Source organism: Arabidopsis thaliana, chromosome 3, assembly GCF_000001735.4.
Source record: "Arabidopsis thaliana chromosome 3, partial sequence".
Lineage (NCBI taxonomy): Eukaryota > Viridiplantae > Streptophyta > Magnoliopsida > Brassicales > Brassicaceae > Arabidopsis > Arabidopsis thaliana.
The window spans coordinates 6,100,928-6,123,319 of record NC_003074.8 but is presented as its reverse complement, the minus strand read 5'-3'; the positions used below and the strand labels follow the sequence as shown (position 1 = coordinate 6,123,319).

General features: G+C 37.8%; 4 protein-coding genes and 1 long non-coding RNA gene across 8 annotated transcripts; 2 read left to right on the top strand and 3 right to left on the bottom strand.

Annotated features, from left to right (window-relative positions):
* Positions 1-275: 275 nt before the first annotated feature.
* JAZ3 (jasmonate-zim-domain protein 3) lies at positions 276-3,613 on the bottom strand. 4 transcript variants are annotated; one of them, NM_001338310.1, is made up of 7 exons: positions 2,955-3,613; positions 1,992-2,191; positions 1,517-1,731; positions 1,351-1,441; positions 966-1,269; positions 808-868; positions 276-731 (listed from the first exon to the last, which is right to left on the bottom strand). In NM_001338310.1, exons 2-7 carry the CDS (start codon positions 2,175-2,177, stop codon positions 629-631), a joined length of 960 nt encoding a protein of 319 aa, NP_001327107.1. In that variant the 5' UTR covers positions 2,178-2,191; positions 2,955-3,613; the 3' UTR covers positions 276-628. The 4 variants fall into 4 exon arrangements, with proteins under 4 accessions (NP_001327107.1, NP_566590.1, NP_001078174.1 ...); NM_112667.4 differs by having other exon boundaries at positions 3,268-3,613; NM_001084705.3 differs by having other exon boundaries at positions 308-731; positions 2,281-3,291.
* Positions 3,614-5,337: 1,724 nt separating this feature from the next.
* On the top strand, positions 5,338-5,744 carry AT3G03555. Its single transcript, NR_141010.1, has one exon. It is a non-coding gene; the product is annotated as an other RNA (long non-coding RNA).
* A 1,046-nt stretch (positions 5,745-6,790) lies between these two features.
* AT3G17850 (Protein kinase superfamily protein) lies at positions 6,791-13,911 on the top strand. Its single transcript, NM_112666.3, has 17 exons — positions 6,791-7,789; positions 8,144-8,208; positions 8,314-8,496; positions 8,575-9,927; positions 10,022-10,194; positions 10,339-10,582; positions 10,734-10,826; positions 10,900-11,040; positions 11,122-11,214; positions 11,331-11,535; positions 11,841-11,926; positions 12,133-12,221; positions 12,327-12,378; positions 12,457-12,513; positions 12,596-12,772; positions 12,892-12,969; positions 13,380-13,911. Exons 1-17 carry the CDS (start codon positions 7,075-7,077, stop codon positions 13,464-13,466), a joined length of 3,891 nt encoding a protein of 1,296 aa, NP_188412.2. The 5' UTR covers positions 6,791-7,074; the 3' UTR covers positions 13,467-13,911.
* Positions 13,912-14,582: 671 nt separating this feature from the next.
* On the bottom strand, positions 14,583-17,412 carry RLK902 (receptor-like kinase 902). Its single transcript, NM_112665.3, has 2 exons — positions 15,878-17,412; positions 14,583-15,482 (listed from the first exon to the last, which is right to left on the bottom strand). Exons 1-2 carry the CDS (start codon positions 17,226-17,228, stop codon positions 14,890-14,892), a joined length of 1,944 nt encoding a protein of 647 aa, NP_566589.1. The 5' UTR covers positions 17,229-17,412; the 3' UTR covers positions 14,583-14,889.
* Positions 17,413-18,514: 1,102 nt separating this feature from the next.
* On the bottom strand, positions 18,515-21,567 carry AT3G17830 (Molecular chaperone Hsp40/DnaJ family protein). The gene is made up of 11 exons (NM_112664.3): positions 21,186-21,567; positions 21,013-21,081; positions 20,820-20,915; positions 20,607-20,731; positions 20,145-20,340; positions 19,865-20,040; positions 19,651-19,780; positions 19,410-19,570; positions 19,255-19,325; positions 19,095-19,176; positions 18,515-18,997 (listed from the first exon to the last, which is right to left on the bottom strand). Exons 1-11 carry the CDS (start codon positions 21,450-21,452, stop codon positions 18,817-18,819), a joined length of 1,554 nt encoding a protein of 517 aa, NP_188410.2. The 5' UTR covers positions 21,453-21,567; the 3' UTR covers positions 18,515-18,816.
* Positions 21,568-22,392: the final 825 nt, after the last annotated feature.

The window sequence follows — 22,392 nt, the reverse complement described above, 5'->3', positions numbered from 1 at the left end:
TCCCTTTTCGTTGTGCAATAAGACATTGGGCCTTGATGGGCTACAACACAAAATGGCCCACATATTGAAATTAGGATGTTACAAAGAAACTCACAGCCAAAACGAAGACCGAAAAATAATTAGCCAAAACGAATTAAAGCAAATTCTAAAAGATGTTCCATTTTCTCCATATATAATGATGACTTCTTTTGTGAATTCGAGTTGGTAACTGGTAATGTATCAAGCTTATTGTTAACCAGAGTACAAATTAGCAAATCCTATTAAAAAAATCCCCATATTTGAATAGAAAATTGATTAGAGAAATAACTTAGGGAAACAGAAGCGATGCAATTCCATTACATGAATTATACATATGCGAGCTTCAGTGATATATACAAAAGAACAGAGTTAAAAAAAAAGAAACAAACAGTTTCTACTAATTTTCCCAAGTACATATCTGATATGCTCTCATAAGTTCCATTCCACCAAAAAACATGTAAACAAAGTATACACTATCGTATATATAAAGCTAAGGAGAAACTCAGTGTGGCGAGTGAGGAAAAATTAACTGAGACATTGAAAAGACCGCCATTGAAATGCAAATATGGATGTGGAGTGGTCTAAAGCAACCTTCTTACTGTAGATGAAATTAGGTTGCAGAGCTGAGAGAAGAACTAATGCATTCAGACATTGATCTGCGACAATCTGTCGATGACTTCTTGTCTAAGCAATATGGGGATACGCTCGTGACCCTGAGAAACCCACAGCGAGAAAGAGAGTTAGCCCAAGAAACTATTGAATGGTGTATTCTAAAGAAGTGTTGCGTACCTTTCTTTGCGTTTCTCTAAAAACCTAGCCAGGGATGCTTTGCGAGCCAGAGGTAATGCCACTGCATAAGAAACAGAACGAGAATGAAGTTACATCCATGAAAATACTAGTAAGTTAGATGGCGAATGTAGTATCAGGTCTCTGACTTTGTTTTTTACCTGTTGGAGCCATTACATTGGTAGAACAAGAAACTGGTACTGGGCAGTTAATATTGGATCCATTAGCTTGGTTGTTGTGATATGTTGACGTCAAGCCTCTTGTCGCTTTTGTGGCTCCGAGTCCGTTTGTGCTACTTCCAGCTTCAGGGCTAAGATAAGATATTGTAGGCATGAAGCTAGGAGGCATAGCTGAAGAATCGACAGAGGCACGAGTATGATGGACCACTTGTTGATGAGTTTGAGGCGGCGAAAAGACTTGAGGCATAGAGGAACCGTTCCCAGCTAGCAACATTATCGCCTTTGCCTGAGAAATGAAAGAAAGCAAATGAGTACCATACCTTACGAGTAAAAGAGATGCATATATGGAAGAAAATGATTGAGATACCTTTTCAGGAGATATGTCATCGTAAACACAAACTGAACCGGCATAAAAGATCGTCAACTGCGCAGGTGAACCTATTGGCTTGGAAGAAGATCTGACAAAAATAAGTCTTTAGTCAACTATGAAAATGTAGAAAGAGTTTCTGTATGATATGATGACTAGTGGGTACCTAATATCAGTAGTCCCTACAATGGAACCTGGAGGAGGAAGGATTGAAATTGGAGGTGCCATGATAGGAACTCCTACCAAAGGTTGTGAGTTATTGTTATTGTTCATGAAGCTTCTTCCTCCTGGTGCATAATGATGAGACTGGAAACCCGGCATCGACATGGAAACTGCGTTAGTTTCTTCGTGTTGATTGGAATTAGGGAACATCCTCACTCCCTGAGAGTAACAAGCCATAAAGTAGGTGTGAGGCATTGTATGAACTAACTTATCAAAAATGAGAAGCTTAGCTTACACTTAAAATGAATCAGTATTAAACCAAGATTAGATCCACAAACTAATTGCCATGAACTTGTGCTAAACTAGACTCAAAACCAATTACTATATGCTCATAAAACAGGGCTCACTTTTAAAGCTATCTTGCGAAGGATAAAAAAAACACAAGGGTCTTGGTTAACATAGGTTTTGATGACAAATACCTGTACAGAACTGTAAGGAGCTTTGCGGGTTGAATCATAAACATCAGCTACTGATGATGGCATGAAGGAACCAGAGTGAGGAAGATGATAATTTCCAGACTTTCTATGTCTATCTTCTTGAGTTGGCCTGAAGGATAGAAACTGAGAAGAAGAAGCTGATACTTTGTTTGAGAAAGACCAGTTCATTCCTCTGTTGGGAGCTACAAAAGAAAAAGAATAAAAGATAATCAGTTTAAAGTCAAACATGTAGTGTTAACTGTTAACCATAAATGTCTCGAGATCTCCTTACATAAACAACAGAGGATTAATTCAACACCTACTTCAAGGAAAAGATTAGTAACCAACAATGTAGAATCTGATACTGTTGACAAATTCAACGAGGGAAAACCACTTTCGAAAACCGTGTCTAATTCTAAAACATTTGATTGAAAGTCATTGTACGAAACTCCAATAATTTAAGTTTGTTTTAATAGTTTAAATTAAAGAGAGATTCAAACTTTAACCCCACCACACCACACCACATGTTGATGCACTACTTTTATGGTGTGGCACGTTTTGGCTGATAAGAAAACAAAGTTGAAATAATTATATTCCTCGTGGTGAGAAAACTATTATTTCCACATTGTACCTTGAACAATATTCTAACGCAAGTTCCGCTTAATCAACACACAACACAAATACACAATCAATATTTTAATAATCTCATAAACTAATCCAACTCACACAATCAAGAAGTTAATCATCTTATAAACTAATCCAACTCACTCTTTTGAGTATATTTAATCTTTCTACCTACTACCAACCGTCTCTATTTTATCATTTTTGTATCAGTCTCTATACATCCCCTCTTTTCCAACATTTTACGTATTCGTTTTTTTTTTAGTATAAACTAATAAAGTATTTCTCAATTATAAGACTCTTCAAACAAAACAAAAAAATTTACTCTAGTAAAAAAAAGTTTACCGAGTTTAATTATGTTAGAAGCTTGAGATTAGTTCTCGTTAATTTCTCCGACCGAAAGCATGTTTAAGACAAGGCTTTGGAAAAGAACACTAGTTTTTCCAAATCCAAATTCTACATCTCCCGAGAAAAGCAAAGGACAATGTTCTGCTCCAAGCAACAAACTGACAATTCCAGTTCCCGAGCAAGCCATAAAATCAGCTATCCAAAAACAAATTCCATACTACAAGTAGTCCTAATAACTCCTAATCAATCAAACAAATCTACGATTTAAAAACAATCAGAATCAGAAAAATTGAGAAGAGTAATAAATAACCTGAATCTCTAGAGCTTTCGCTGGTTTCCTCCTTGACAGTGATCGGAGAATTTTTCGAACCCAACCCGAGAAAATCTCTCTCCATCTATAATAAAGACACAGCCCGCTACAAAATTAATTCGATCTCAAATGTCTGTTTCGATTAAAACGCGTGTTAAACGCCGGAATCAAGCTAAATAGAGCTTCGCCGGAAAAAGGAAAAAAAACAGAGACTTTTGAGGGAGAAAATGAAAAAACGTGGAATGAAGTTAATTCACCGCAATTTCTAGTTTTATTAACAAATCGCATGCGACATGTGAATCGTACCATTAATTTATAACTATAACAAGAAAAAAAAGATTCTTTTTTCTCATATCCTATTGGCGCAAAAACCAGCTACAGGTTGTCCCGGTTACGTCACCGGATATAGTCGGTTAAAAAGGCACGTGCATCGTCGTGCAGTGTGTGGCGTTTCTTTTTGTGGTGAGACGCGTGGCGAGGCACGTGCGCTATTTTAACGTGAATGATTCACGAGATGCGAAGCGGCAGTTTTAATTTATTTTTTTATTCAATGACAACACTTTTTTTTGTCGGCTGACGCGCTAAGTGTAGCGCGTGAGTCTAACCCCCTTTTTGTCTCACCGCTCAATCTAAAATAGTAAAATTAGTTACACTACTTTCGTGCACGTTCTCTTGACCAAGATAAACATTTGCACGTTGCATTTTTTTGGCAAAATATATTAATTTGTATTTTAGTACTATATTTTTAATCTTTGATTAATCGGATGGTACTATAAAGTAATTGTAAAGATTAGACTTTCATAAAATGATTTAAATACAACAAAATAATTGTTGCGGAAATTTAGTTCCACAACTAAACATTATTAAGCTAAATCTAAATCCTCATGTGATTATGTCATCACTCTAATATTATTTTTTTTAATCCAATTTTTAATTATTTTTTCTGTCATTGTACTTTTATTAATATTTTTCGCGAATTATTAAAGAATGTTGCTTGTTGCTTAAACTATACTTGTATTAATTAAGGTAATTATTGGTACCAAAAAGAAAATATTACTTTAATGTACATATTACTAAAATCACTCGTTGACATCGTTTTTGTGTATTTATAAGATGCATGTGGTCCGGGGGAGGAAATTACGCCATTTCGTGCGTCACTTTCTTCTTAATTTAGTAAAAACTAATACTATACTAAATTTACTAATGTTTTAAAACATATCTAATTATCTCACAAATATAATAATAAAGTTTTCATTTTTTTATGAAAATGAATATTTAAAATTCAAATCTATAGAAAAAATGGAAAGGAGTCAATGATCACAACAACTTGACGATCTCTAAACAAAAAAAAAATTGACGATCATCTCCCACGATAACATCGTTATTTCGAGTCTGGGGGATATGCAGCACACGTCATTTTCTCCAGCCTAGAATTTAGATATTAATATCACATTATTAAGAAAATACTACACTGCAGTTTATTATATACACAACATTCCATATAGATAATAGATCAGATCAGATCAAAAGTGGACCTACAAAGCGAAGATTATATCAAAAGATGCCATAAACGCATCTCTCACGCTATGATCCACATAAAACATCCGAAATTTAATTCTGTTTTTACATCCGACATTTAATTCTTGTTTTCTGTTTTTACATCATTTAATTCTGGTTACCACGACATTTTTTTTGTTTTAATGGTATTAGACTCTATATAGACATACAAAACTCAAAACAAAAGATTCAATGATCACCCCCTACCAAAAAAAGAACAGATTAAATGATCACGAGTTGGCTTAACAACGAAAACTTTTCTCCAACCAAAACCAAACTTAACTATTCTAAATCAAACTCAACAGCAACAGCAACGTCTGTTTACAACAACAACTTAAATAATTTTGTATTAAAATCGAATGAGAGTAAATAATGGCAAAGAGAAAATCAAATGACATATGTATATGCATGATATATAGCGCAGCATTTAACTATATTTAGACTGACTTGAGTAGTTGCAATATTTGGCTCTCTTTTTTTTGAGTTTGGTGCTTTAGTGGATCCTTTGATGGCTCATCCTGCTTCTCGTCGACGTCGAGCCAGATCCAGAGAAGAGCCTCCCTACTTAATGATCTGGTCATTTCTCACCTGTTAATACTTACATTTTAGTTTTTATTTTGATATAGACTTATTTGCTAGTAATTATGGACATCCAGAAGCAATTAGTCTTTCGTGGGCTCTTGACATCGTATGCCGACTTGTTTGCCTAATTTCGACCCTTGTTTACGGCGCCTTCACCGTTTACGCCTCCGCAATAATTTACGATGGAGGTGTACGTATAAAGCTGAGAAGATTCAGGGGCCAAAATGTATCTCCACGTCTTGGAATTTCATGGAAGTTAGAGAGGGCTGTGCATGGTGGAGAAGAACAAGGGGAGTTTAGGGAAAGACGAAGAAGAAGTTTCCCCAATCTGTCTAGAAGATGTCACCATAGGTTTTGGTTATGTTAGGCTAAGAGATTACATGCACAAATTCCACCGTGATTGCATTGCTAAATAGCTTTTGAAGAGTGCACGTTATCCTATATGTCGTGCTTTTGCAAAATTATAAACAATTACCTTTGCCTTCGATTATCTATATAGAGCTGCTAATTATTGTTTTAGACTTTTTCGTGGAATTGAGCTACGACATAATTTGTTTTTTTCCGAGTTCTGACAATCCAATATCGCAGCGATGGAAGTCTTTTGATAGTAATGACAAAAACACCATGTTGATCAAAAATCACATGCAAGAATACAATAGTACACTCATGATGCATACCATTATAGTAATTTATTTCGTCATAAAAAAATTTGGATTCAATCTATTCGATAATTGAAAAGCAGAAAGTAATGTTATTAATTGAGATATAGACGTAACGTGAACACATCATTTAATATTTAGCTAGCAAAATTACTGAAAAATAAATAAAAAATAGTTACAAAACTGTTGATCTGAAAATAAAGAGAAGTAGATCGAACTCATCTTGAACCATCTTTATCTCTTGTGACTTGTATGATCGTTTTGCCTGACTCTTCTCCCTTGACATGTCCATTACTAATATAAAAGTCCGACTAATATGGGCCCAAAATGTAATAAGGAATGGCCCAAATCTAATAGTCATAATAAGTTTGTATCGCAATGAGCCAATGAGGATTTGTTGTTTTGCCATGGACCGCATAAAGTTGGATGCATGCACTGTGTTAGTGGAAACTTTTCGGATTCACATAAGCTAGATCACATCTTGTAGTTGTAGATCATCAGCACTTAAACAATATTTTCATTTATTTATTTTGCGAGAAAACAAAAGATCGTTTTCTTTGTTATCTAAAATTACGAAAATAACATTTTTGTTAAGTAATGGAATAGAGATATTGATTAATAATGTGTTGTTATTTGTGGATTTATATGAAAAAATTGAGTTGTTTTGTTAAGAAATGATTGAATAAAATTAATTTTAGTTTAAGTCAAAAAAGTCAAAATTTAGTCTTAACAAAGAATTGACTGTTTTCCATTTCAAGTAAATTAAATGACAAAGGCACTGAATCTAGGCTTTCCCACTAACAGTTACGCTTTCGTCTTCCTCGTCGCTTCCTCAAAATCCTTAACCTCGAAAACTCTGAAGATCTTCCAGAGAGTCTCAGCGAGTGAGAGAGAAAGCTATTTGTTCTCTCGTGAAGTCCGAGTGTTGGAAATTGACAACTGGATTTATGGTTGGATTTGGTGTGTAAGTGTGTAAGCGATTAGGTTTTGAATCAGCGGAATCGAAAAAATGGTATTCAAGAACAAACTCTTCTTCTCTTCGAAGAAATCTGGATCTTCTAGTCCCGATAGCTCTAATAGTCCCAGATCTGTTGGCTCCAACTCTCCGATACGATCAGATAAGAAGAAGTCTAAATCCGCTTCCAAGGATGAACCTCCGATCCCTATTCCTGGATTTGTTGGAGTTGGTTGCAAGCAGACGCAGATTAAAGATGGTTTGAAGAAGAAGGATGGTTCATCTAAGGGTAAACAACTTTCATCTGAAGTTCAAGCTCACTCTATTGGAAAATCGAACTTGTCTCCTAGTTCCGAGGTGAAGAAACCACCTCCGCCGGAAGTGAAGGAAGGACCTGCTTTTGTTTCTCCAATCATGGCTTCGTCTCTTGGGTTGAACCGGATTAAGACGAGATCCGGACCTTTGCCACAGGAAAGGGTTTTCAATTATAGGAATGATCCGGCTACGAGCAATTTGTCGAAGATGGGTGCTGATGGTGGTGACTTGGGCTCGGGTTCAGCTACTTCTGGCTCTGGTAGTGGCAATAGAAAGAAAGAAGCTGGGAGTAGCAAGCTAGGGTTAGAAGAGAACATGGATCGCACTCGACCAAGTGACAATAAGAGTGATCGTGATAGTTTGTCTCCTGATACAGGACCACCGAGGAGCCTCAGCCCTACTTTGCCGCCATCAGGATCTCGATTGCAGAATGTAGCATCCTCATCGGGAACTGGTATGTCCTTAGATACTAATAACATCTTAAAATGGTTGATGGGGGTAAGCAATGACTTTGTCTCAACCCTTTCCGTTACTTAGATACTAAATGGGAATTATGAGAGAAATACGTATTGGCAGCTTGCTGTGCTGGTACTTGTGATAAACTTGTTCCGTGTTCTGCTTGTTATGAGTATGTTAGCTTGTATGATATCAGAGGCTTGCTACTTTCAATATATCTGCATCTGTTTTAATAGTGGAACTTAATCACTGCCTAAACGCATCTTATACTGTAATGTATCCAGATCATTTGTGCCCCCTGTTAGATTTTCCGTTCTTATTTCTCAAGTTTGCTTCTGTTGGTACTTCGCAGGTCGCTCTGAGATGTCATCCGGTCGTTCTGGCCCTCTAAGAAATTCAGACTTTTGCACCCCAGAGGTACCCAATTATTCTCCATCACATACTTTTTAAAAAGTAGTTTGTGATATTTGTATTAGCTTTAGCTTTTAAATGGTCTTGGTGACTTGACGTTTATCTTTCTAGAATTCATATGAATGGGAAAATCCCAAAGAGTCAGAATCGCCTCGTTATCAAGCCTTACTTCGTATGACCAGTGCTCCACGAAAGAGGTTTCCTGGTGACATCAAAAGCTTTTCTCATGAGTTGAACTCAAAAGGTGTACGTCCCTTTCCATTATGGAAGCCTCGTAGGTCGAACAATGTGGAGGTATTCTAAAGTCTCCTATCTCTATTATCCCCTTGTGATCTTTTTTGTATGCAGAATCTAATCGTCTGTCTTTTCCAGGAAGTATTGAATCTGATTCGGGCAAAATTTGAGAAAGCAAAGGAAGAAGTAAACTCTGACCTTGCAGTATTTGCAGCGGACCTGGTGGGAGTTCTTGAGAAAAATGCAGAAAGCCATCCTGAGTGGGAGGAAACATTTGAAGACTTGCTAATTTTGGCTCGAAGTTGTGCTATGACTACTCCTGGAGATTTCTGGCTTCAGTGTGAAGGCATTGTTCAGGACTTAGATGATAGACGTCAAGAGCTTCCCCCGGGCGTCCTCAAGCAGCTTCATACTCGGATGCTTTTTATCCTTACCAGATGTACTAGATTACTTCAGTTTCATAAGGAAAGCTGGGGGGAGGAGGAACAAGTTGTACAACTACGTCAGTCAAGAGTCTTGCATTCTATAGAGAAAATACCGCCGAGTGGAGCGGGAAGGAGTTACAGTGCTGCAAAGGTACCATCTACCAAGAAAGCTTATAGTCAGGAGCAGCATGGTTTGGACTGGAAGGAAGACGCTGTTGTACGCTCAGTTCCCCCTCTTGCTCCTCCTGAAAATTATGCTATAAAGGAATCTGAATCTCCTGCAAACATTGATAGAATGTCTTCCTGGAAAAAACTTCCATCTCCAGCACTGAAAACTGTGAAAGAAGCGCCAGCGTCAGAAGAGCAGAATGATAGCAAAGTTGAACCTCCAAATATAGTTGGGAGTCGACAAGGTAGGGATGATGCCGCTGTTGCTATTCTCAACTTTCCTCCAGCAAAAGATTCTCATGAACACTCCTCCAAGCATCGGCACAATATTTCTTGGGGTTACTGGGGGGAACAACCCCTTATTTCGGAGGAAAGTTCAATAATGTGCCGTATCTGTGAGGAGGAAGTTCCGACAACTCATGTGGAAGATCACTCTAGGGTTTGTACATTGGCTGATAAATATGACCAGAAAGGACTGAGTGTTGATGAGCGACTGATGGCAGTTGCTGGTACACTTGACAAGATAGCAGAGACCTTCAGGCATAAGGATAGCCTAGCAGCCGCAGAGAGCCCAGATGGTATGAAAGTATCCAATTCACATCTGACTGAAGAATCTGATGTTCTCTCTCCAAGGTTGAGTGATTGGTCGCGAAAAGGATCAGAAGACATGCTTGACTGTTTTCCGGAGGCTGATAATTCAATTTTTATGGATGATCTGAGAGGTTTACCGCTAATGTCATGTAGAACCCGTTTTGGTCCCAAGTCTGATCAAGGTATGACAACTTCATCTGCCAGTAGCATGACTCCTAGATCCCCGATTCCGACCCCTAGGCCTGATCCAATTGAACAGATATTAGGAGGCAAGGGTACATTCCACGATCAAGATGATATTCCACAGGTTTGTGATGGTTGTGCTCCATGTTCATAAGTTTTCTTGTCTCTTGTTGTTAAATACCTTCTGACGAAGAAAACCTTGAAAACTGATAACGCAGATGAGTGAACTTGCTGACATTGCAAAATGTGCAGCAGATGCCATTCCGGGTGATGATCAATCCATTCCATTCCTACTGTCTTGTCTTGAAGATCTAAGGGTTGTCATAGACCGCAGAAAGTTTGATGCACTTACAGTAGAAACATTTGGGACTCGCATAGAAAAGTTGATCCGGTGAGTTCCTTGATGCTACTTTTGCTTGCATATATATATTTTCTGTGATATGTTTTATGGTTTTCCAGAAATATTCTTTTGTAACTGGAATTATATATTGTTCACATCAGAATGTGTTTTAAGTAAAAATTCCTAATTATGTAGTGAGAAATATGTGCATATGTGTGAGCTTATGGATGATGAAAAAGTTGATCTACTAAGCACTGTAATTGATGAAGATGCTCCCTTAGAAGATGATGTTGTTCGGAGCTTGAGGACCAGCCCAGTACATCCGCGAGATCGCACATCCATTGATGATTTTGAGATCATAAAACCAATAAGTCGGGGAGCTTTTGGGCGAGTTTTTTTAGCGAAAAAGAGGACAACAGGAGATCTATTCGCAATCAAGGTAAATGGTGCTTTTGTTCTCTTTTCTGTTCGTTTGCTTCTTACAAAATATTCTTCTTTTTGTAGTTAGGCTAAGTGGCTAACGTGGTATGCAAAAACTTTAGTTAGCGTTTTCTCTAAATATTGTGTTTAACGTTGGCCTTGCTCCACAGGTTCTGAAAAAGGCAGATATGATTCGTAAGAATGCTGTTGAAAGTATACTTGCTGAACGTGATATATTGATCAACGTTCGCAATCCTTTTGTGGTGAGCAGGTCTAGCCTTTTAAGCATATTCTCAGAAGAGATTTACTTTTTTAACGTGACTTTGTTTTGACCAGGTTCGTTTCTTCTATTCTTTCACGTGTCGTGACAACCTGTATTTGGTGATGGAGTATCTGAATGGAGGGGATCTGTATTCGTTGTTGAGAAATTTAGGTTGCTTAGAAGAAGATATTGTCCGTGTATATATTGCTGAAGTTGTAAGTTCCGCATGTTTATTTTATTAATAGTTCAGTGCACAGAGCTCTAGAAAGTGATTTCATGATGAGTATCTATGCCAGGTCCTTGCTTTGGAATATTTGCATTCTGAGGGTGTTGTTCACCGTGATTTGAAGCCGGATAATTTGTTGATTGCGCATGATGGTCATATAAAGGTATATTTTTCCATTGTAAGAATTATTCTGTGTTGACATATGAGGCTTGCGAGATGTAGCCTTTCCACGTATGATAGACTTTTAAAGACCTATGGTTTCTTTCTTTATCTGAGCAGTTAACAGATTTCGGGCTCTCTAAAGTTGGTCTCATCAACAGCACAGATGATCTGGCTGGTCCTGCTGTAAGTGGGACGTCTCTGCTTGATGAGGAGGAATCACGATTAGCGGCATCTGAGGAACAACTTGAAAGGCGCAAGAAACGGTCTGCTGTGGGTACTCCTGACTACTTAGCGCCAGAAATTCTTTTAGGGACAGGACATGGTGCGTACCAATGTTTAATCTTGGTGGCTACTTGTCTTTATTCAAGATTGTTTGTGTAGTAGACTCATTGGTACTCTGCTGGGATTGGTAATTTGAGTAGAAAAATAAGCTACTAAAAATTCATTTCTACTCTACTAATTTGGTGTAAGTAGAAGGGTTATATGCTAAGTACTCTGGACCACTGACTTTCATAATATATTCTTGCTCTAGGCTTTTCTTGTCTGGCAATAGTTTCTGATAATTCTCTTTTCGTTTATCACATGCCAAGACTGCAAAATATAATTTATACTTGCATTATCATTCAGGTGCAACTGCGGATTGGTGGTCTGTTGGCATCATTCTGTTTGAACTCATTGTGGGAATTCCACCCTTCAATGCGGAACATCCTCAGGTCAGGACTAATCATTGCTTTGTTTCTGAACTAAAATTCATACTTGGGCTGGTCTTCAAATGTCATGTTTTTTTTTTCTTTTTGGTATTGGCTTCCCAACTTCTGTAAACTTTTATTTGAAATCAGTACATATGTTGCTATAAAGAGTTCAGTGCGTCTAGTTTCAGTTCCAACATTTGATGTGCATTTTCTTTGGTTTGTTCTAGCAAATATTTGATAATATTCTCAACCGTAAGATACCATGGCCTCATGTTCCAGAAGAAATGAGTGCTGAAGCCCATGATATAATAGACCGGTAAGAAATACTCTACGTTACCGTTCAGATACAATATTGAGTCGTAACTCTATAGTCAAAAAGACAGGTTATTGTCTGTTATATCATGTCGTCTTCTTTTTCTAGATTTTTAACAGAAGATCCACATCAGAGACTTGGAGCTAGAGGGGCAGCTGAGGTGAAATGGATGTCTTTTTATGTGATTAATAGTTCCAACGAGTTGTAAACTGTTAATGACATTAGTTTCATGACTCAGGTCAAGCAGCACATCTTCTTTAAAGACATCAACTGGGACACACTAGCAAGGCAAAAGGTGCATTTATTTAGCTTATTCTTTTAAAAACGTAAGCTTTGCTACTTGTGCCTTCTTAAAGCTTAACACTAGTTTTCTTTAGGCTGCATTTGTTCCGGCTTCAGAGAGTGCAATTGACACAAGTTACTTCAGAAGTCGCTACTCGTGGAACACATCAGATGAGCAATTTTTCCCAAGCGGTGAGGTTCCAGATTATAGTGATGCTGATAGCATGACTAACAGCAGTGGTTGCTCGAGCAATCATCATGAAGAAGGGGAGGTAACATCTATTAATCCACTCTTTGGATTTCACCTCCTTTAGAATTAGTCGGAAAACTCTTATCATTAGTGTTCGTTGGATATGCAATTTCCTTGAACTGGATCAATGTTGCTACACAGGCTGAAGAATGCGAAGGTCATGCAGAGTTTGAGTCTGGCATACCTGTAGATTACTCTTTCAGTAATTTCTCGTTTAAGGTAATAACTCATGACTGATCTGTTAAGATCAAATGTTGTCCAAGTAATGCAATTGGTTGGTAGTTTATATAGTTGTTGATATTCCGATAAATAACATTTCATTTTGGATTGAAATCTATCTAAAGTTCTGTGGCAACAGATATAATTTAGCATAAGTTATGTTAGCTTGGAAGAGTTGGAAGCATGTAGAGGTGTATTAGGCTGTAGGTAGATGTCAGATTCACATGTAGGAACTGTAGGGACTGATTGATAATGTTTTGAACTTGTGGGCTCTGCCTCCAGACAACTCGAAAACTTGCCTGTTTTTGTTGTGCCAACTGATTTTAAGTGAGCTTGTATCATTGTGAGTGGTTGAGTATTAAGAGCACAATGCTTAGCATTCTGAGTTTCTATCCTTTTTGGTTTTGCAGAACCTCTCTCAGTTGGCGTCTATCAACTATGATCTTTTATCCAAAGGCTGGAAAGATGAGCCACAACAAATTCCGCATCACAAGTAACATCCATTTCCTGGATGTTTTTTCTCGATTCTTTTGGTGTTCAGTCAGTGTAATGAGTACTCTGCCATTACCGGCGTTTGTTTGTATACTCTGTAAATGTAAGTCGTTCGTTTCTGTTAATCACAAAATCAATTTAGTAAGCTCCATCTACAGTGACAACCTGTGTTTTAAAAGGCGAAAGGCGACCCTAGGCACAAAGAGTGCCTGATCTCGCCTTGTGCCTAAGGCGCACGCCTCGGTCGCCTTTCGGATGCAAGGCAACACTAACTTAGAAGACTTAAAATAGGTTTTGTTGTGAGGATCCAGTGTAGAACATTTCTAAAAGACTTAAAATTGGTTTTGTTGTTTCACTGTGGATCTATCTCCTTGGTAGTTTCATACATGATGACGAAAGAGTAGGCACTAAGAGCGTATAATTAAGTCTAGACGGCACAGATGACTAGGTTAAGCGTGTAACTATGTTTTAAAACCCTAAAATTTGAGAAAAACACATAAAATTAATCTTAGATCACGAAGGCGGTTAAAAGCATGCCTTCGGCGACAAGGCAAGGTAGGGAAAAGAAACAAGAGGTGACAACGGATATTGAAACATCATGGGGACGCAAACGCAGCCACCAGCGCGGTATTGGTACTTTTCCCATATTTCTATAATCACAAGGACATGAGAGTGGTGAGGTAGCGTTTTGCGTTTTGAGTTAGCAGCGGCAGCAATCGGTCTACCTCAGTAAAGATAAGAGAGCTCGCAACCTACTTAATCTTTAATAATTTTAAATACCATTTAAGACATAACCTCTCAACAATTTTAGATTTATTTAGTTGTCATCAACAAATTTGCCCACAACTTTATCTTGGACTTTTGGCGAACAAGTTCAAACAAGAAATAATCCAAAACATACCAACATGACGTCGTATGAGGTCTTCCCATGTCTACATTTGGATCCAGCCATGTAATCGTGTAACATGTGACTTGATATATCCACTTATACAAAAAGCTGTCATGCCATTGGATTGCCATAAGCAGGCGTAAATGTGAATGTATGATCATAAAGACATTACATTATCACCTGTCGTCTTACTGCAAGTTTCATGTCCGTTAGTCTATGTATTAATATGAATTTAAACTATACTATCTTCTTTTTTTGTCTGCATTGCTTACTATCATATCATAGAGACAAAAAGCTGAAAAACAATATTGAAAATAAAGTTAAAGTTAAAAGCACTAATAATTACAACCACCACGAAACTCCTCATCATCAGTGCCCACACATGAAAGAAACCAAAAAAAAAAAACCAAAATTAAAAACATCTAATTAACGACCCCAACTCTAATTCCCGCCATATTCTTAAAACTAAACACTGAAAACGTCGCCGCTTCAGATCATCGAACAGACTCATGTCTCAAGTCTCCTTTCATCTGATGGTCTTACCCCACCCGATCTGCACCCGATTGGCGCAACTCCTGGATCCTTCTCACCACCTCCACCATAACTGGCCGCTTGTCTGGGTGCTGCTCTGTACAGTCAATGCCCAGCTGCAGCATTTCCGCCATCTCTTCTTCCACCGAGACAACTGTCTCGATACTCATCAGCTCCGAGTCAAAAACCTCATTCCTCCACTCCTCTCTCGCCACTGAATGCACCCACCTCGCCAAATCCATTCCTTCCTCGTTCATCACCGAGTTAGACGGAGCTTTTCCGGTGAGCAACTCTAGCAACACCACACCAAAGCTGTACACGTCCGCTTTCTGTGAGACACGCCTCGGGTCAGTTACTTCTGGCGCACGGTACCCAGTGGCCCGGTTTGGGGTTGTGGATGAGGCGCTTACAAGCTGAGCCAGGCCGAAATCAGACACTCGTGCGTCATGGGAGTTTGTTAAGAGGATATTGGAGGACTTGACGTTTCCGTGAGAGCTCAGTGGGTCTTGTGAGTGAAGATAGTCTAAGCCACGAGCAGCTCCAAGGGCGATGCCTGATCTGACTTCCCAGTTCAATGGAGGCCGGCCTGCACCTTTGTTTCCTGTAACATAGCATGACATTAAGCTCAATACACAAAAAAAACTACTGTCTGAAAGTAGAACACAGGAGGTCTGGATTTTTCTTTGTTCAAAATACAATTCTAAAAGATCAATTATCACAGCTAGTCAAGGAATCCAAGGTTATCTACTGTCCCCACTAATTCATAGACGTCCTGTGTAAGCCATGTGAATGATAAAAACTCTTCACTGATCCTTGTCAATGTGATGCAGTACCAAACTAATCATTTCATGATAGAATCTTTGTCATTTCTTTCTTAACAGTAATGTATATTAACGAATCCATTACTAATTATGCCAAACTTAAGATTCAGCAGAGAACTATTAACAATAAAAATCAAATTTTTCGCTGAGAAAGAAAGAGAGGGGTAGTTCTCACCGTGTAAGAGAGCTGATAAGCTTCCCATAGGCATGAAGTCATAGACAAGCAGCTTCTCGTCTCCACTGTAATAGTACGCTCTCAAGGGCACCAAGTTCTCATGATCCATCGCCCCAACAACCTCAATCTTCTCCTTAAACTCTCTGTCCGCCATCGTTACATCCTTCAGTCTCTTCACAGCCACCAATGTCACCGCGTCAAGCACCGCTTTATAAGCTGTCCCGAACGTTCCTTTCCCCAGAACCTCCGCTGAAGCTCTCAACAGATCCTCAAGATCGAAGACCTTTGTCGCATTCCCAAAAAACACTAACTTCTTCATCCCTGAACTGTTCACTTCCACAGCTTTCACTGCAGACGGAGAGTACTCATTTACATAGCTCCTATTCTCCGGTGCTTCCACGGCCGCTTTCTCGCCAGGAATTTCAACTTCATGGTGCTTGATGGTTGCAAGGTCAATGGCCCTTGTTCTCTCGTTCCCCTTTTTCCTAAAGAGAACCATCAAAATCATAACAATCAGGGACAAACCAACCACACATCCAATCACTATTCCAGCTATAGCTCCACCAGAAAGCTTCTTCCTTTTCTTCTTCTCCTCACTTCCTTCAACAGTTCCGGGAATATTGCCAACAGAAATTGGCTGGCTTGGCACAGTTCCCTCATTAGAGCAGACAACAAGCGGTTTGCCGCAGAGAGAAGTTCCCACAAACGAATCAGAATCAAACTTCTGCAAACTCTTAGGTATAGATCCGTTCAACAAGTTATTAGAAACGTTGAACTGATCCAAAGACAAATCCAAGTCTAAAAGAGAGCCAGAGAGCTTGTTATTCTCCAGGTACAGAGTCTTAAGCCTAGTAAGGTTTTTAAACCCTGACGAGATCTCTCCACTAAATTCATTCTCAGCTAGATTCAACCTAACAAGGTTACTAAGACTAAACAAAACCTCCGGAATCTCACCGGAGAATCTGTTACCCTGCAGGTACAAACGCCGAAGATCGGAGCAGCTTCCGAGATCCAAAGGAAGAGAACCAGTAAGACCATTGAGACGGAGACTAAGCGTCCGGAGCTGAGTTAAATTACCAAAAATACCCTCCGGTATATGACCGGAGAGCGTTTCACCGGGAAGACGAAGAGCAGTAACACGACCACCGTCGCATAAGACGCCGGTCCAGTTGCATGGTGAGGTTTGCTTGACGTCCCAGAGTAATGTACGACCACCGACGGCGGAACGAAAAGAGAGAAGAGCGGATTTGTCGGCGGCGAGATCTCCGATTGACGGAAGAGGAAGAGAAAGGAGAAGAATCGAGAAGAATATGGAGAGATTGGACATTGACGGTGTGAAGAAGAGTCGCATTGTAAGAAACAAAGAGAGAAACCCTAGAAAAAAGCTCTCAGTGAAGAAGCTGTGTGTGTGGTTTACAGAGAAAGAGTGAAGCTAGTCAACACTCTTAACACTCTCTCTTTCTCTTTTTCTCCACTTTTTGTTTTTTTCGAGTTTTGAAATTTTTTCAAATTAAAATCTAAATGTGACAAAAACGACAATTTCTATACAACAGTGACGTATGTCTTTATATGCTTCGACAAAAATATTTGTATTTTTTTTTTTTTAATTTCTATTATTGGTTTTTATGTTTTAACTTATTGATATTATAGAATCTTATGTGAATCATTCGTACCACTAAGCTGTGTTGTCTTATCTAAATTCCAACTGCTAAAGATTATTAACTGGATTACAAAAACTTAGAGTTTAATAATCAATCGGATTAACAAGAAAATTAGCAAGTGGGTGTGTGTGTTTATGGAGAAATGGAATACAAAGGTTTTGATTATGAAATTCCCTGCATCTGAGTAAAGTGGAATCACTCTTCTCAAGATAACACTTAATTCTATGTATTTTTTTTTGTTTTGCTTCTTTAATAATAAAATTGATTTTTTCTTACTATAGTAGTATGATAATGCATGGTTGTAAAAGAAAAGAAAAAAATGAACATGGGTATGCAGAGAAAGGTAGGACCATAAACATGTAAAAAAGCCAACAACAATAATTTAACAGCATTCAAAGTAGGCTCTTTTATTTACAAGTAACGCATTCTCTGTTTTTTTATTGTCTCCACTCTCTGCATATCAACGGCATCAATCTAAAGGGTCCCATTAATCTTACTATCTTACCAATTTTTCTATCCATCGAATAAATTATTTCATGGTCCACAAAGGTAATATTATTGTGATTCATATTTTGGATAATTTACAATAAAAGATGAAAAAAGATTCACGACGGTTACATTGATATGTGGTTGGGCGTTACATTTTAGAAGAAAAGAGTAAAACTATATGAAGTGTAGTAATTTAATGGATCTATTTTCGATCGCACATGTGGATAAACAGTTTGGTAGTTGGAATATTGAGTTGTTTTTAAGCCATTTAACAAAAGGTATACTATTGAGTTGTGTTTTTAACTATCTAGCTGGCTTTACTATTGTTTTACTTTGGAAGATAAAGACGTTAGTCATCATAATGTAAATACTAAGTATAGTAGCTGTGTGTTGAGACCCACTAAGCAATAAAAGACTATACTAATAGATATGGGATTATGGGAAACCTTTTCTTGATTGCCTAAAAAGGTTCCTCTAATGAGAGAGGGACAAACAAAGTAAATAAGAGGACTGAATTGAGTTCAAAGCATAGTTCTGTCACGGTTTAAGCTGGTCTAGCATACATAAACATTTGTTCAAGTAATAACATTCCTTTCGTTGTATATCACAACTAGGCTCTTAACCATATATAAATGATAAAACATACATACAAGATCATATCTCTTCTGCGTGACAAACAATCTCTAGAAACTAGAATTGTATGACCGAGGGCCTTTTAAATCTTGTAAAAAGCTCTCTGTTACTTGAAATTAAACTTCTACCTGTGGGGTTTCAGGGTTTTTGACGAAATTAAGTTTCTTTCTTTTGTTTCAAGCGATTACCCTTCTTCTGTACCAATGCAACAGCCGAGGTTATAACGCACAGAGCCAAGACTGAAAAAGCAATTGAAGTCTCTGACACTTTCATTCTTCGTAATGGTAATGATGGGTTTAAGCTCATAGTCCCAAATTTCGTTCTTGAATCTTCTGGTCTATATAACACGTGACATTAAAAACTATGTATCAGACCAAGACAACAATGTTGTGTCTTTTGATGAACTACTGAGAAAAAGGTTTCTATGAGATTACCTTATGAAATTCTTCATTTTATGCCACAAAGATGGTTCTTTTCTGGGCTCTGAGCCAAAACTCTGCTCCTCTTGACGAGTTTCTACAAGTGGGGATTATAAGATTTTAACATTGTGTATTGAAAATTATGAGTTTCAATTAGATTGGGATAGCATTGTACCAGTAGGTCCAGTACTACTACTAGATCTTCTGAGCGACGAGAATTCCTCTACCAACTTGCGCTCCCTCTCGCTACCATATTCGATGTTTCAAGCAGTTTTTTAGTATAGAATAACGACATAAAGGGAAAAAAAAGGGAAGTGATGTGAGACAAACCTCAGTTTTTTGGGGATCGAAATTTTCACTACAAAGCAATGGTCTCCCCGGATTGAAGGTCTATCCGTGTCTGGAACTCCTTTCCTAGGTAATTTTACGGTGTCGCCAGGTTGAGTTCCTGGCGGAATCCGAAGATCCATTGATCCCTCAACCGTTTCTACCTGACAAAGAAAGATGTCATGTGCCTACAAGATTCATACTTCCGAATAACGTCACCAGGAATAAACAATTTTATAACCACCTTTGTGGTCGCCCCAAGTATAGCATCTGTGAAATCTATGTTGATATTGGAGTATAAATTAAGCCCTTCCCGCCGAATTCCACGCTTCTCATCAACTTGAAGTACGATGAACAAGTCACCAGCTCTTCCACTACGGAAAACAGAAACCATGTTGAAAAGAACCAATCGCCAGAGCAGTTAATATCAGAAAAGATCATAGCAGATTCTCCTGTACCTTCTCTTGTCCATGTTACCTTCTCCTTGAATTCGCATTGTGGCTCTATCGCTGACACCAGGAGGGACTACAACATCCATCTTTTTCCTAGCCCGTAGTCTCCCGTTGCCAATGCACTTTCGACACTTATCAGTGATAGTTTTTCCTTCACCACCACATTTGGAGCAAGTGGACACCTATATGACACATATTATCATCTATAGCAAGCATCAAGGGAAATGAAAAATTTCATTTTAGTAATAGCAAGTGATCAATACAGTATTCGGGTATAATGAATTACCTGAGACATGATTCCAAAGGGTGTTCTCTGAGAATTCATCACACGTCCTTTACCATCACAACTACTACACTGTTTAATGGAGTTACTGGATTTAGCACCAGTTCCTCCACAACCATCACATGTTTCTAAATAAGAAACCTCAATCTCCCGTTTTACTCCAAAAACTGCCTCTTCAAAGCTCAACCGCAGGTCATATCTAGTATACACGTCCCCGCAATCAAACCAGAAACAAAGATTATGAGAGATAGATAACTTCCTCCATTATCAAGAAAATAAAACACATTCAGCTAACAGACAAGACAAGACCACAATATTAGCCTAACAAAAGTAAATAACAATAATCTCTGATTTCCTATAGCAAATTATCACTCACTACACAAGTAAGGACAGTAAGCAAATGCCAATTCATGAAAAAACAGAATTAAAAGTATTTATAGCTCATAAACAAAGTAAAAATGTTACCGAATGTCAAGGTCTAGGCTTCTCTTATTCATGAAATCAAAACCCATCCCTCCTGATTCACCCATTCCCCCAAAGAATCCATCAGAACCTCCAAAGAATGCACTGTACAAGTCAAATGGATCCACCTGAAGAATGAAGAATAGAATCAAGGAGCTCATTAAACAATTAAAATGTTCTGATATCCTAAGAAATAGTTCAAAGATGATGACTTACCCCTGGTGAAGTATCCTGTGATCCATTAAAATCACCTTCTAAACCAGCCTCGCCGAACCGATCATAGGCAGATCTCTTCTCCTCATCAGATAATACCTACACAAATGCTTCATTCCCAGGTGTTATAAGCAACAAAACTTCATCAATCAAAACTAGAAATTTCAAAAAAGATAGATGACAGAACTTGTGTTACCTCGTAAGCAGCACTTATCTGTTTGAACTTATCTTCTGCACCAGGGTTCTTGTTCATATCTGGGTGATACTGTTACACCATTACAAACCCTAAGCTTCAATTCAATTCGAGAGAAACCGAAAATGGGAAGAAAGAAAAAACAAAAACAAACTTGAATCTCGAAGAGTAGTAACCTTGCGAGCGAGTTTTCTATACGAGCTCTTGATCTCCTGCAAGGTGGCATTGCGGTTCACATTCAAAGTCGAGTAGTGATCAGTTCCGGCGGCCATGGTGATCACACGGCGGCGATATCCGCCGGAAATTCCAAATCTCCGAACACGCGAAAAAATCGGAAGAGTGGGAGGTAAATAGAATGACGCATTGGGTTGCGGAAACTGATGACGGAAGCTATGAGCTGGGTTTATAGATGGAATCAAAGCACAGCGAGCCATTGCAGCCATTTCATCCCCCTCCGGAATTTCAGAGGCGGAGGGTTTTAACGTGGTTTTTGCTCAGTGGTCATCTTCTTACACGGCGAACATTGGGCTAGATAGAATCTTCAAGGGTTGTTTTCAAAACGATATCATTTAAGGCTGGTGGGTATTAATACTATGGGCCGAGAAGCTTAAAGCTAAAGACCCAATAAGTTCGTTATTTTATTTTATCCACAAATTATATGATTTTTTTATTATTTTTTCCACAAATTATTTTATTGAATACTTTACATAGAAAAAGGTACTGTCTCTGAAATACAATGTAGCCATGGCCCATGAGAGTGCACCTATTTATAAACTTATTAATAAAATCAATATATATATACTGAATAATATATATATCTTATAAAATGTGAATATATCATAAAATTAATAAGTTTATAACCTTATCAATATATAAAAATACAATTTCATGGCTACGTCGTATTTTTGACATTGTAACTTTTTGATAAGTTTATATTTATATTTAAATAAAAGGTATGTATTGTATATTATATATATGGATATATATATATATATATATATATATTGATAAGTTATTAATTTAAGATTCTAGATTGGACTATATAGTCTATATAAGATTTTCAAATAAATTATTATTTTTTTTATTTTTTTTATCGAATTTTAATACTACAAAAACCTAATTCGAGACCAGAAAAATTATTAATTAATAGTGATTTATTAAGATTAATTTTTAAATTTTTTTTGGTACAAACTGTTCACAAGTTAAACTTCAATTTACAATTGTACTCACTTCTTTTCTTAATCTAATCTATTTGGATATTGTCTAATCACTAAATTATTTGCCCAAAAAAAAAAGAGTATAATTCCTAAATTATATTCATAATCACCATAAATCTATTATCTTAGATTTAACTTTAGTGAAATATGCATAGACAATAACATA